General features: G+C 49.7%; 7 protein-coding genes across 7 annotated transcripts; 3 read left to right on the top strand and 4 right to left on the bottom strand.

Moving 5' to 3' along the window:
• Positions 1-46: 46 nt before the first annotated feature.
• N7525_011568 (putative extracellular lipase) lies at positions 47-1,750 on the top strand (the record flags this gene model as incomplete). The annotated part of the gene is made up of 1 exon (XM_002560437.1): positions 47-1,750. One exon carries the CDS (start codon positions 47-49, stop codon positions 1,748-1,750), a length of 1,704 nt encoding a protein of 567 aa, XP_002560483.1.
• Positions 1,751-1,973: 223 nt separating this feature from the next.
• On the bottom strand, positions 1,974-4,255 carry N7525_011569 (putative alpha-amylase; the record flags this gene model as incomplete). Its single annotated transcript, XM_002560436.2, has 9 exons — positions 1,974-2,642; positions 2,692-2,932; positions 2,988-3,134; positions 3,182-3,344; positions 3,389-3,617; positions 3,666-3,774; positions 3,826-3,941; positions 3,992-4,030; positions 4,085-4,255. 9 exons carry the CDS (start codon positions 4,253-4,255, stop codon positions 1,974-1,976), a joined length of 1,884 nt encoding a protein of 627 aa, XP_002560482.2.
• A 1,087-nt stretch (positions 4,256-5,342) lies between these two features.
• Positions 5,343-7,434, top strand: N7525_011570 (putative glucan 1,4-alpha-glucosidase; the record flags this gene model as incomplete). The annotated part of the gene is made up of 5 exons (XM_002560435.2): positions 5,343-5,574; positions 5,626-5,912; positions 5,959-6,055; positions 6,103-6,740; positions 6,793-7,434. 5 exons carry the CDS (start codon positions 5,343-5,345, stop codon positions 7,432-7,434), a joined length of 1,896 nt encoding a protein of 631 aa, XP_002560481.1.
• A 365-nt stretch (positions 7,435-7,799) lies between these two features.
• Positions 7,800-9,718, top strand: N7525_011571 (uncharacterized protein; the record flags this gene model as incomplete). Its single annotated transcript, XM_061215531.1, has 7 exons — positions 7,800-7,977; positions 8,026-8,162; positions 8,216-8,298; positions 8,350-8,568; positions 8,619-9,444; positions 9,494-9,599; positions 9,651-9,718. The coding sequence occupies 7 exons, from the start codon at positions 7,800-7,802 to the stop codon at positions 9,716-9,718; spliced, it is 1,617 nt and encodes a 538-aa protein (XP_061068043.1).
• Positions 9,719-10,286: 568 nt separating this feature from the next.
• Positions 10,287-10,517, bottom strand: N7525_011572 (uncharacterized protein; the record flags this gene model as incomplete). Its single annotated transcript, XM_061215532.1, has 1 exon — positions 10,287-10,517. The coding sequence occupies one exon, from the start codon at positions 10,515-10,517 to the stop codon at positions 10,287-10,289; it is 231 nt and encodes a 76-aa protein (XP_061068044.1).
• A 33-nt stretch (positions 10,518-10,550) lies between these two features.
• N7525_011573 (uncharacterized protein) lies at positions 10,551-12,020 on the bottom strand (the record flags this gene model as incomplete). Its single annotated transcript, XM_061215533.1, has 4 exons — positions 10,551-10,743; positions 10,962-11,212; positions 11,264-11,531; positions 11,593-12,020. The coding sequence occupies 4 exons, from the start codon at positions 12,018-12,020 to the stop codon at positions 10,551-10,553; spliced, it is 1,140 nt and encodes a 379-aa protein (XP_061068045.1).
• A 541-nt stretch (positions 12,021-12,561) lies between these two features.
• On the bottom strand, positions 12,562-13,557 carry N7525_011574 (uncharacterized protein; the record flags this gene model as incomplete). The annotated part of the gene is made up of 4 exons (XM_061215534.1): positions 12,562-12,732; positions 12,792-13,059; positions 13,128-13,238; positions 13,352-13,557. 4 exons carry the CDS (start codon positions 13,555-13,557, stop codon positions 12,562-12,564), a joined length of 756 nt encoding a protein of 251 aa, XP_061068046.1.
• Positions 13,558-13,847: the final 290 nt, after the last annotated feature.

Here is a 13,847-nt window from a genome sequence, read left to right on the forward strand (position 1 = left end):
CTGGTGCGTTAGATTGTCTCCTGCCGAGTCCAAAGAAAGGCGCATAATGCCTTCTATCTTGAAACTGATCTTGTTGTTTGCTTTGCCTCTAGTCTGGGCCGTTCCGGCGCAAAGGAGAGCACCTTCAGCCAACCCAACTGTTATCATCTCCAAACCTGAGACCACGGTGGTTGGCTCCACGGGTCTCAACAAGATCGATCAATTCAATGGCATCCCGTTCGCACTGCCTCCGACTGGCTCCCTCCGATTGAAACCACCTCAACCAATCCAGACATCCCTCGGAACCATCCAGGCTACTTCCGCTGCGAGGTCTTGCCCGCAATTCAGTTTTAGCACAGACGAAAAAGACTTGCCTAGCTCTATCATTGCGAAGCTCATCAATATCCCACTTTTCCAGGAGATCACCAATGCTGGCGAGGACTGTTTGACTCTCGATGTACGACGTCCTTCCGGAACCCAGGCAGACGCGAAGCTACCGGTGCTGGTCTGGATCTTCGGTGGTGGCTTTGAACAAGGTGCTACCACAAGCTACGATGGATCACACATTGTGACAAGCTCTGTGAAACTGGGTATGCCCGTCATTTTTGTGGCTATGAACTATCGTCTCGGGGGGTTTGGTTTTATGCCGGGCGCAGAGATTCGGAAAGATGGCTCCGCGAATCTCGGGCTTAGGGACCAGCGTCTTGCTTTGCAATGGGTCGCTGACAACATCGCTGCATTTGGAGGCGATCCATCTAAGGTCACCATTTGGGGTGAGTCTGCTGGCGCTATCTCGGTGTTTGACCAGATGGCCATGTATGACGGTGACAATATATACAACGGTGTACCGCTTTTTCGCAGTGCCATCATGAACTCCGGTAGCATTGTGCCTGCAAATCCCGTCGATGGCACGAAAGGCCAGACTGTATATGATACTGTTGTGAAGAACGCTGGCTGCAGTGGTGTCAGTGACACCCTCGCATGTCTACGCCACCTGGATTATACCAAGTTCCTGAACGCTGCCAACTCAGTCCCGGGCATTTTGGGTTACAATTCGGTCGCCGAGTCATATCTCCCTCGTCCGGATGGCACGATCTTAACTCAATCACCGGACCAACTAGTCATCCAAGGCAAATATGCCTCCGTGCCATTCATCATTGGGGACCAAGAGGATGAGGGCACTATCTTTGCTTTATACCAAAGCAATTTGACCACCACCGATGACATCGTCGACTATCTCCAGAATCTATATTTCTTCGACGCCTCGCGACAGCAGCTTGAAAGTCTCGTCGCCACTTACCAAGATATCAAAGAAGATGGCTCACCCTTCCGCACGGGATCCCTTAACAACTGGTACCCGCAATATAAACGACTGGCGGCCATTCTGGGTGATCTATCTTTCACCCTCACACGCCGGGTCTTCCTGAACTACGCCAAGAAAGTGAGGCCAGATGTTCCTTCCTGGTCTTACCTCTCAACCTACGACCATGGCCTTCCTTTCCTAGGAACCTTTCATGGGTCCGATGTTTTGCAGGTGTTCCATGGTATCCTTCAAAACTATGGATCCAAAGCCATACACTCATACTACTTGTCATTTGTGTATGACCAAGACCCCAATACAAGGGCTTGTGATTATATGGATTGGCCACAATGGGCTAATAACCAGTCGCTGATGGAATTTTCCATCGACCGTGGTGGCCTCTTGCCGGATAACTTTCGTCAGGATAGCTATAACCAGATCATGGCGGATCCTCCTGCATTCTATATCTGAGTGGGGATGCAGATGCTCATGATTAGCAGCTTCACGACTTACGTTTATGTAAATTAAGTGTCACGATATATAGCTTAGACAGCACTATGATCTTGTATTTGGTCTGGATTCAATCTGCGGAGTTGCGCCCATGAAAATGTAGGTAGTTGTCAGTGTCATTCGCAAATCCCAAGTATAGTCGAATCCATCTTTAAGCTGGATCTGGTATCAGCACTAACTCCTATCATTTCCAGCTTGCCGCCACAGTGGCTGTAGCTCCAGTACACCCAGTCGGCACCGTATAAGATCGATTAGGGTCACTTTCCCAGGTCACAGTTGAAGATCCAGTCGTCTTCTTGAGGAATTTATACTGGAAAGTTGTTCCGACGGGGAGTGTGATAGTCGTCTGCCACAAGGGATTGGAAGCAGTGTAGCTGCTTGAAGACAGTGCGATGGCTTGACTCGTGTCCCAGTTTCCAAGTTGGCTGATTGATCCTGAGATATAGATATCTTGACCATAGACAGTAGTCACAAGCTCCTTGAATAGAACAGGCAGAGCAGTGGCTTGGGTGCAGCCTGCCCCAGTGGTGGTTGCTGTAGTGGTCTGAGTCGCTGTGGCACTGGGGACAGATGAGCCGCACAGTCCGCTGTTGCTCACGGATGATGCAGGAATGAGCACTCGTGGCAATCCAGATACCATTGGCACGGCAATTTTACCGCTGGAATCCACGGTGATAGATGTGCAGGTGTGCATCTCCATCAGCTTGGTGCCGGATGAATATCCGCTCCCACCCAAATACAATGTATACGAGGACCCAGATGACCCGGCGTTGGAAAGCACGGTAATGACTGGCGAGCTTCCGGATCCCTTCTTCATAGCTAATGTATGGCTGTCTTGATAGAAGGGGACATTCTTTTAACCTGTTAGCCTTTTCCACCAGCACAGATCTGAAAATACCTACCTTGGACGTGATGTAGCTGGAGTCTGCTGCGACTGCCGCTTTCCGGATCTTGTTCGTAGTCGCAATGTGTTGGTATAGCTCTGCCGTTGTAGAGTACCCTGACAGCCAGACGGCTTCGCGGTTGGCTGGGTCGTGCCCACCACTATAATGTTGCTCCTGACCGGCATATACAATGGGTATTCCATCCGACAAAAAGAGGAAGGAGATCACATTCTTGGCCTGTGAGTAGTCGCTTGTGTAGCTATAACAAAGCGTCGTTAGTGTCGGGTAGCTCGGAAAACTTTGAATGACTTTACCTTGGGAAACGTGGATTGTCGTGATTCTCGATGAAATTGCCCAGCAGGGTTGAATCGGCACATGAAGAGGCCACAGTACCGACCATGTTGTACAAGTCGCTGATGCTGCCGCTGGAGGATTGGAATGCACGTAGGAGTGGGTAATAGCTAGACAGTTAGTTTCTCTCTGGGAACAGGGTGGCAGCTATTCTCACATGGGATAATTCAAGACACCGTCCATATAGTTCTGGTAGTCGCAGGTGTAAGCTGGATTTCCGTCAAAGATCTCCCCGACAGCATAAACACCTGCTGCGTCATTAAAGCCAGGCCAGAAAGACTTCTGGACATGCTTCACGGTATCGATGCGCAATCCATCAACTGACAATGTTAGATCGGATCCTATGGTAAACCATTAGACTTACTGGAGTATTTGGTCACCAGATCAGCAATCCAATCGTTCCAGATGGTCTGCACCGAGTTCTGGGTTGTATCCAGATCTGGCAGCGACACAGTGGTGTCACCAAGCCAGCAATTCTCGACATTGGACTGGTCATTGTAGTTACTTATTAGACAATAGGGGTGGAAGTAGGATGATGAGCTGAAGGGAGTGAAAACACTGTAATCCACCGTATTTCCAGCCCCAGCGTAGCCCTGTTGATGTGTTAGTAAGGCTCTATCCCGTTATTCGAGATAACATACCATATGGTTTGCCACAACATCAACCATGAGATACATGCCTCGAGCGTGCAGTGCCTTTGAAAGTGCCAAGAGGTCATCGGACGTGCCATGGTGATCATTAACATCGTATCTAGTGATGTTGGTGAGCGGAATCCCAACATCAACCGTCCAATGACCTTACATGTCTTGCTGCCAGTACCCATGGTAGGCCATCCCATAACCGGTGTCTTGTGGGAGCTGCTTTGTCACTGGAGTAATCCAAATGGCTGTAAAGCCCATTCCCTGGATATAGTCCAGCTGGTAGCCAAGTCAGTATATGGATCCTGAATGGAGGATCTGATGCATACTTGATTGATAATACCCTGCCAAGTGCCACCACAATAGGCCTAACACGGTTATTATGTATAAACTGAGATTTCAGGACGGACAATGGCACATACTCTGTCATCGACATTACAGTTGGCAGTGACCGAGTTGTCGGTGCGTCCGAAGCGATCCGTCAACAGGAAATAGATTGACTGGCTGCGCCATTCCGCAGGAGTCAGGCCCATAACCATCTGCCATAGCAGTATGGTTGCTGTGAATATAACCTTCTTCATGTTTGCAGCCATGAATAAATCGGAACTTGATGCGTTGGTGAGGTTTTCGTTCTTAGAGAGACATCACCGGGGGCAGCAGCTGAACCCAATTTATACCTGCGACTTCCATGTCACGAACTACTGTCATGCGATCATGCCAGCACAAGCTGGAGTTCTGCTAACGGCAATATACACCCATATCAGCTTTGCGTACTCCTAATCCAATCGGTGAAATGAACCAGACGAGAAATTCCCCAATTTCTTGAAGTCTGCTCCGCTAGACCGCGCTTTGAAGTCAAAACACCGAGGAGAAAGCGGATAACTCTCTGGAAATGAAGGCAGCCCCGAAGTTTTGGGATACTAGCGATCCTAGGCACTGCACCAGTCTTGAAGAGGGTCATCTCTCCGGAGATTAGTCCATCTGTGGCATTGTTTATACTTTCACACCTCCAGAACAACATGGAAGTCAAGGAATGTGGTATCAGACTCACAACCAAGAGATTTCTCACCAAAGCGCTAGTTCCAAGGCAGGTCTAGCGTGCTGACGATGGGGATAATTTAGCCGGCTAATTGGTGGACATCCGCCACCACCCCAGATTAAACGGTGGAGATGACAGGGGGCGGAGATTCAACGGGATTAAATATCGGAGATGAAGACTCGGCATCTGCTTGAGGCAGTTAGTGCTTGATGCAACTTGTGGTCGGTCGAAGCGATTGGCATGGTGATCAACGATCGGATAATAAGACCTCCCATGTGCCTCGGGGGATATTCGATCCGCCTGCTGAAGAGAGTAATGATGGACCTGATACTTGCAGAATCTGAACTGAAGCCCTTGACTAGCGCTGGAACTAAATTTCAAGCTAACGGTGATGCAGCAGAAGGATGACGATCTTTTCCTAACGGATTTCTCCGCAGACCCCCGAGCTCATTCTGCAATACCATGCACCTTTCATGCACCTTTCATGCAAGTTCCATGCAACTCCCACACATGTGCATTAATATGCCTTAGCTCTCTCGAATGAACTTTCACGTGGCTTAAGTCCCCTCACCTGCACCCATATAAAAGCCAAGTTCTTCCCCCACGATGACACCAACCCCAACTCACCTTCTGACTCTGTGATGGCTCCTCGTTTTTGGACTGCGCTTTGGGCGCTTACGCTTGGCCATGCCGTTGTGGCCACGCCACAGATATTGGCTCCTCGTGCGACTGGCAGTTTGGATACCTGGTTGGCGTCTGAGACTGTGGTGGCAAGACAGGGTATCTTGGACAACATCGGATCGGCTGGTGCCCATGCTGCCAATGCAAAGCCGGGCGTTGTACTCGCCAGCCCGAGTACCTCCGACCCTGATTGTAAGCTATTTTACGGTTGTTTATTGAAGTGCGAACTAACTGAACCTACAGATTATTATACTTGGACTCGTGACTCGGCCCTAGTGTTCAAAAATCTGGTCGACATGTTCAGGAGCGGCGACAGCGCTTTGTTGGAGGTTATCGAAGAATACATCAGCTCGCAGGCCTATATCCAGACGGTGTCAAATCCATCTGGAGGTCTTTCCGGCGGCGGTGGATTGGGAGAGCCCAAGTTCAACGCCGATGAGACAGCTTTCACTGGCTCTTGGGGACGCCCTCAGCGTGATGGACCAGCCTTGCGAGCCACTGCCTTGATCTCATTTGGCCAATGGCTTATTGTATGAATTTTGAACCTGTTTCCTTTTCCATTACTAACTCATCTAGGACAATGGGTACACCACCTACGCGACCGACATTGTCTGGCCTGTCGTGCGCAATGATCTCTCCTATGTTTCCCAGTACTGGAATCAGACTGGATTTGGTTAGTATACCTCGGATTTGGTTGTACATGTTGCTGATACCCTATAGATCTCTGGGAAGAAGTTTCTGGCTCATCATTCTTCACCGTCGCGGCTCAGCACCGCGCTTTGGTGGAGGGAAGCACATTCGCAAGTCAGGTCGGTTCTTCATGTTTGTACTGTGACTCCCAGGCTCCGCAGGTTCTGTGCTTCCTACAGTCCTTCTGGACTGGATCTTACATTCTGGCCAACTTTGGTGGTGGCCGCTCTGGGAAGGACGCCAATACACTGCTCGGCAGCATTCACACATTCGACCCAGAGGCAGGATGCGATGACACGACGTTCCAGCCTTGCTCAGCACGAGCACTCGCAAACCACAAAGTTGTAACTGACTCGTTCCGATCGATCTACTCTGTCAACTCTGGTATCGCTGCGGGTAAGGCTGTTTCTGTTGGTCGATACCCAGAGGACTCATACTACAATGGTAACCCTTGGTATCTGTGCACTTTGGCTGCAGCTGAGCAGTTGTATGATGCTATCTACACATGGAACCGTATTGGTTCTTTGACCATTACCTCTGTCTCTTTGAGCTTCTTCAAAGACCTATACAGCTCTGCTGCGACCGGCACCTACTCCTCATCCAGTGATACATACTCCTCGATCGTGGCCGCTGTAAAGGAATATGCAGATGGATATGTTAGCATCGTGGTATGTTGCACTTGCTGTCAATTACGGAATACCCCGTCTAACAACTATATAGGAAAAATACGCTGCATCAAGTGGTTCCTTGTCCGAGCAATTCTCCAAGTCAGATGGCTCGCAGCTGTCAGCTCGTGACCTGACTTGGTCCTACGCAGCCCTACTTACTGCCAATGAGCGTCGAAACGCCATAGTCCCTGCACCATGGGGGGAGACATCTGCTAGCAGTGTCCCTGGGCAGTGTCAATATACTTCGGCCATTGGTACTTACAGCAGCGCAACAAACACCGCCTGGCCTACCACTTTGACTAGTGGATCGGGCAGTGTAACTACCACCAAGACGACTACCACTACCTCGAAGCCGACAACAACATCATGCACTACTCCGACCACTGTTGCAGTGACGTTCAATGTGATTGCTACTACTGAATATGGCCAGAACATCAAACTCGCTGGATCTATCTCTCAACTTGGCTCATGGTCGCCAAGCAGTGCTGTCGCATTGAGCGCTTCCAAATACACCACGAGCAACCACCTGTGGTTTGTGACCGTGACACTTCCAGTAGGCACTAGCTTCAGCTACAAGTACATCCAGGTGGCGAGCGATGGCACTATCAAGTGGGAAAGTGACCCAAACCAGTCGTATACCGTTCCCGCCACGTGTGGTACTACTGCTGTCACCGTCAGTGATACATGGAGGTAGTAGCGTACCTAGATGGAATATCAACATGGCAAGGGAGGGTTATTTGAGTATTAGCTTTACGACTATAACCGTGCAGATTGAATGTATCTTGGTTGTTCTCCCATTTCGAGTATCTATTGAGTACTCTTTTACAGGTATTCCCAATGGTTTTCAACTTATCTAGAGACATACAAGAGTATACGCATCGGTATAGAGCCCCGGAGAGGAACGGGCCGGACTTCCGAAGGCTAAACCCAATTTGGAACTATATCATTGCGTGCTTTACAACTTGAATGAGCACACAATTTGGAAGGACTTGGATGATATTTATTATTGAATTCCCCTCTCAAGGCCTTTCTCTAGTTTGACACTCCCCAATTTACAACATGGCCCATATTGGAAGCGACGTTGAGCCGGTGCCTCCAGGTACCACTGGGACCCCGAGTATCAATGCGAATAGCCACACCCAAGACGAAGAGAGTCCATTACTCCCGCAATCTGACACAGAGCGTAAAAACAAGGCTTTGACAGGTGTTGGGACAATTATCGCGGTGCTTCTGCTCGGTACGAGAAATGGCAATAAACCAAGACTGGAGTTCTAATCGAATATAGGCGAATTCATTTCCAATGCCGACGCGACACTTGTCATGGCCGCGGCAGGCCGCATCTCCTCCGAATTCAACAGGTTACGCGATGCTAGTTGGCTCTCAACGGGTTATACCTTAGGTCTTTGTGCTGCGCAACCAATGGTGAGTGAGCACAACCCGTGTCGTAGACATCCAACGGTCTAATATCCATCCAGTATGGGAAACTAAGTGATATCTACGGTCGCAAGCCAATGTTGCTGCTCTCGTATTTGCTATTCGCCGTGGGATGTATATTGAGGTAGGCAGGTACCTGATCCAGCAGTTGAGATACAATTTTGACCTCATCTAGTGGCCTCGGAACCCATATGTGGGTGGTAATTCTCGGTCGTGCGATCAGCGGTATGGGCGGCGCGGGAATTATGGCCATCAGCTCCATTATCATCACAGATATCGTACCTAAGCGCGAGGTTGCTACCTGGAGAGCGTATGTGAATATCGCCATGACACTTGGACGCAGTCTTGGAGGCCCGCTAGGTGGTTGGTTGAGCGATACCATCGGATGGAGATGGTAATTTCCAATTATCTGACAGCTGCATCCACACTCTAACCAGGTTACAGGCTGTTCATCCTACAGGCGCCGTTCCTCGCTCTGGCTGCAGTTCTCGTGATTGCGAAGTTGAACGTCGAGAGACCACACTCCAAGGAAAACAAACTCGCCAAAGTCGATTTCCTCGGAACAGCACTGCTAGGCTCATCCATTGTCGCAATGACCACTCTCCTCGATCAAGGTGGGAAGTCCTTCCCATGGAGCTCATGGTGGACCGTCCTCCTAGCAAGCAATGGCGTATCACTCCTGGTCGCTTTCGTGCTCGTGGAAGCATACGTTGCCCGCGAACCCATCTTCAACCTCCGCATTCTCCGGCGCACAAACGTGTCAATGGCATACATCATCGGTGCACTCCAGATCGCCGCACAGCTGGGAATGATGTTCTCCGTCCCGTTGTATTTCCAAGTAACACAACGCGCATCGACGACAGCAGCGGGCATGCATCTCATTCCAGCAGTGGTAGGAAACACTCTGGGCGGATTACTAGCGGGCATATTTATCCGGCGCACAGGACAATTCAAAGTTCTCCTGGTTATCGCCGGCCTGGTGGCTGGTATTTCCTACCTCCTTCTTTACCTCCGCTGGGATGGACACAGTGGCTTCTGGGAGTCGCTGTTTATTCTTCCTGGTGGGATTGGCACGGGAATTGCATCAGCATCATCTTTTATTGCCATGTCTGCTATGATACCGGCCGAGGAAATCGCCATGGCGACAGCGGGATATATGCTTATTGTCGGATTCTCCATGACGGCTGGTGTGACTACGTCCAATTCCGTTCTGGGGATGGAGTTCCAGCGTCAGTTGAGGTTGAATCTCCATGGGCCAGGCTCTGAGAAGGTAAGTAGCTTCTGACGAGCATATTTGACGGGGGTGCTAACTGCTTCAGGTTATTCAACGTGCCATGGCGGATACGAATTACATCGCACATCTAAGCGGCCATCTGCGGGAGACTGTGGTGACGTGTTATGTTTCGGGACTTAAGCATACATATCGTGAGTTGATGGACTGTGTTATATCGAGTACCTCCCACTGACGTGCTACAGTTGTTTCCCTCGGTTGTTCGATTTTAGCGTCATTCAGCGGTTTGTTCATTGCGCGCCATCAAATCTAGACTGCCAACCGGGACTACATCACTCTATTAGAGGCAATACATAGGACAGAAAATAAATCTGAAAACGACATTTGTTGTTGCGGTAAACCTTCGGCGAAATGTGCCAACATCTAGGGCTTGCTTGTCACCTCCCTGTACCACTCCAAGTTCCACGCCGACGGTAGGGCGCGGTCAAGTGCTCTGGCCAGAACTTGAAGGCGAGAAAAAAAAGGCTAGAAAATGAAAGGAAATGATGGAATACGGTTGTATTCACTATAGACTCTGGAGAGGAAAAGAGAGAAACCATGGCAGCTATCTACTAGAAGTCCTAGTCAGATACTATAAGGATCGTAGGTTGTGACTTTCATCCAATTCTGGCTTACTGCCCTCACCGACAGTGGCCTGCCTGGTCCCCAGCTGGTTGAGCTGCGGTGTCGCAGTTGGGCAGGTGTCGGAAGAGCTTGTTCTTGGATTCGAAAAGCCTGCTGCTCACTGCGCACACGTGATGATTGATCTATAGGGTGTGGTAGCCCGCTTGTCCGTCAAGCGAGTAGAAGCCTCTAAAACGGAGGCTGGGCAAAGTAAACTTCTATACCCGATCGTCGTCGTCGTAGTATCCGCCACCGTCATCGAAGGCTCCGTCGCGCACACCGGGGTCGTAGTCGCCGTATGCAGGTCCCATATCGTCATAGTATCCAGTGTCCTGGTACGCTTCGCTTAGCGGTGCTTCGGGCTCCATGGGGTTGTCGTCACGGCTGCGAGAATCGACAGCAAGGACTTGGTTTGCCAAATCGGTTCCACGTTCTCCAAGATAAGCCATGCCCCGTTGAGCCACGGTCGTGCGATTCCAAGGCTACCGGGTGTCCCAAATGATTCCTTGTGGGTTCCGTGGCTGCTGCTGGAACCGCCGCTGATTACCGGGGGGCATGGGCATTGGAAAATCTGTTTTCGGCGGGGCGTACTGCAGCTGGGAAATTGATTCAGTCTTTGGTAGCCAGTTGTTGCGGTCGGCTGCTGTAGGAGATGAGCATTCTTTCATTGGAACTCTGGCGTGTTAGGGGGGAGATTTCCGGGTCTCTGAGAGATGTTGTTGTTGTTGTTGTTGTATTTAACGTCCAGGGAAACGAGGGCGAAGCCCTCGACTCCAGAACCTCCCGTGGGGTATGGGGACGTGCTAAGCTAAAGAATTATGTACATAAAGTGCGCCTTCAGAAAGCAACTCGGAAAAGGAAGCGGTCGGGGAGCCGATAGCAGGCGCTCTTACCCCCGACGTGCAGGGCGATGCGCTAAGGGTCTCTGAGAGAGCGTCGCACGAGCGAGACGTGAAAATTGGGGATTTGCTATCTCGGGAGGATAGCTCGCTGTGAATCGAAGGAATGTATCAAATACAGCGTCCTCCTTGGTAACGAAGCAGAAAACTCGAGAAATTCGAAGTTCAAACTTATTACTGCGCCGGTCGTAGCAGGCCTGAATGATCCGCCCGTGTCGAGGCCCGAAGAGCGAAATCAGGAGTACCTATATTCGTTAGTATAGCTAGGGAGTACTAGTTGACGGAGTTTATCTCACTGGGAATAGACGATAAGTCTCGAACCCCGGCTGGTTTCGGCGGAACGCAACGACCTGAGCGATTGATCCGAGCTCACTTAGTAGTAGATTGCCTTCCTTGCCATTCGAGTCCGTGCAGATGATAAGACGGACGGAAGGTCCAGCGAGGTCTTCACCATCCCACCACTCTTCTATCAAGCCAGTTCTCCAGCCCGGGGTGTCAACGCCTCGAAACTTTCCACCTATGGAGAAAAGGAGTCCCACATTGCCGCCAGCGAACTCGTCAAAACTATTCGCCATTAGCTAACTATCTCATATAGAGAATCATAAATATGCGGTAGTATACTCACTCGATGTCATTCCACCCGAATGTATCCCTTAGGGGAGTCTTCGATTTGCGGCGAAAGTCGAACTGCGTCGTGATAAAGTGGAGCACCTCTTGCGTGGCGCCTGTAACGTCCCAGTCAGGCCGATGCTGCGACGCACGAACCAACTCGGGGATGTCCAGGCTGCTTTGCACCGCCTTCGCCTCAGAGGGCGAGATCTTCCACGGTTTGATGTCCTCCTTAGAAATCGGCTTGAAAAGCCATTGCGTCTCGGGGTCCAAGGAATCTTCGTCGGAGGAGTCTTCATCGTTCGGGTCAAAAATATCAACGGAGACTCCTAAACGCTGAATCTCGGATTTAGTGAGATGTGCGTGGTCGATCGACTTCAACGTATGCAGGATGTTGACAACAACATCCTTTATCTTGGGGGACGGGGAAGAGGTGGGTGTCATTGTGTGGAGTGTGTGTAGACGTTTAGAAATCCGGATCACTTCCAATGTTGTTCGAAATCACAGGAGATGAAGGTGAATAGGTGGGATGGGGTAGCAGGGAACATGTGATAGAATACCTTTCTCGTTAAGGGTGTGGGATCTGCAATTTGGACTTGGGATTTGGGGGATGAAGTGAGGTGGTGAGGTGGTGAGGTGGTGAGCTTGTTCACGATTACGTCGCAAAGTATCCATTTCAAACGTTACAAGAACTCTATACAGTCCCCTGAAAGAGATTTTATATATCTACATATATCTATTGACCTATTCCTATCCTCCTATACATCCGTAGACAGGAACTGCTCACTAAATACGATATCTGGTTCTTGGGATTTTTAAGCATCATGTCGAATGCTTAATGTTTTCGAGGAATGGAACGGAATACGCTATACTATGAGGATATTACCCTACTACATATGTAGATAGCATATGTTCAGAACAAGTTCATTGGAGTATTAGAATCACTATTTTCGGGATTTATCCCTACCCAGCGACCAAAACCCCTTTAAGCGGGTACAAGGTTCATACGCCCAAGAGCACGACTCGCAAAGTCTCGTAAAAGATCGAGATCGAAGAAGAGGGAACCGGCGGGATTGCCATGCCCTGAGCCAAGCAGGTCACGTCGTTTAATGACGAGTTGTTGGTTGCCTGTCGTAGGATTATGGGGGAAAATGACCTATGTCAAATTTCAGACAATTAGTAAGTGAGATAGGAACCGAATATCTTCTAACGTACCTCACGTTGGTCGCGCACTGGTATTCCGTTCCTGTCGCACTTGTATAGTTCTGCAACACCGGAAACACGATTTGGGGCGTGTCGCGACCACTTGATGATAATGACGACTTTGATGCTGCCATCACCTCCAACCAGCAACATGTTGAGGTCATCCTGTAATCGTGGCATCGGGTCACTCCACCCGGATTCAACAGCAACAGTTGGCAGCAAGCGGCCACGGATCATAAAAAGGAAGTCTGGCTCTTTTCTCGACGTATGATACGGACCACTAGGGAACTGAAGAGCCGCGTTTATTAGCCTCAAGTGCTCACTAAAGGGGCAAACCGTACTACTCACTCGTTCCAGCTTCTCCATGGATCATGTTCTCTTCGGATGGCGTGATAGCTCCAGTTATACCCCAGTTGAACAATTGATTGTAAAGCCACGGTTGGATGCAGTTCTGTATTGCTGTAGGCATAGTGAGCACTCTTAGCACGTCTGTCCTGCTGTTGTACATCTTTCTAGTAGTGCCAATTTCAGTGACACGATACATAGAGGTAGGTATGGTTTCTAGGACTTACCGCGCAGAAACAACCTCGTCCAGGACCTCGAACACAATGTCTGCCCAATCACGAGGGATGTCCAGCAAGACAAATTCGTGATGTTCCTTCACTTGGGCAATGGAAGCGAGACAATCTTTGAAAGACTCGAGATCTTGGAAGTCTGCACATGATCGCTGTGTGATCAACGAGGATGGCTGAGGAGGAGGACGGGTATTGTCTGACATGGTGAGGAGGGTAAAGGTGAACAGCAGAGGGTTTGGGTTTTGTGAAGTGAGAAAAGGATCAAGTTGGTGAAAAGGGAAAGAACTGACGTGACGACCTGGGTTATGCAAGAGGTGAGTTGTAGAGGCAGTAGATACACACATACTATAGTTTCATGATGTACCATTTACGGCATAGCAGCATAGCATCATAGCATCAAACAGAGTATATACTTTCTGACTTAAGGCTGTTCCAATGGAACATTTCCAATATTTTAAAGGAACAGTGCCGTCGAAAAGAAGGTGCGAAGATG

This window comes from Penicillium rubens (assembly GCF_028828025.1).
Source record: "Penicillium rubens strain IBT 27055 chromosome Unknown utg000004l_segment0_segment0, whole genome shotgun sequence".
Taxonomy (NCBI): Eukaryota; Fungi; Ascomycota; class Eurotiomycetes; order Eurotiales; family Aspergillaceae; genus Penicillium; species Penicillium rubens.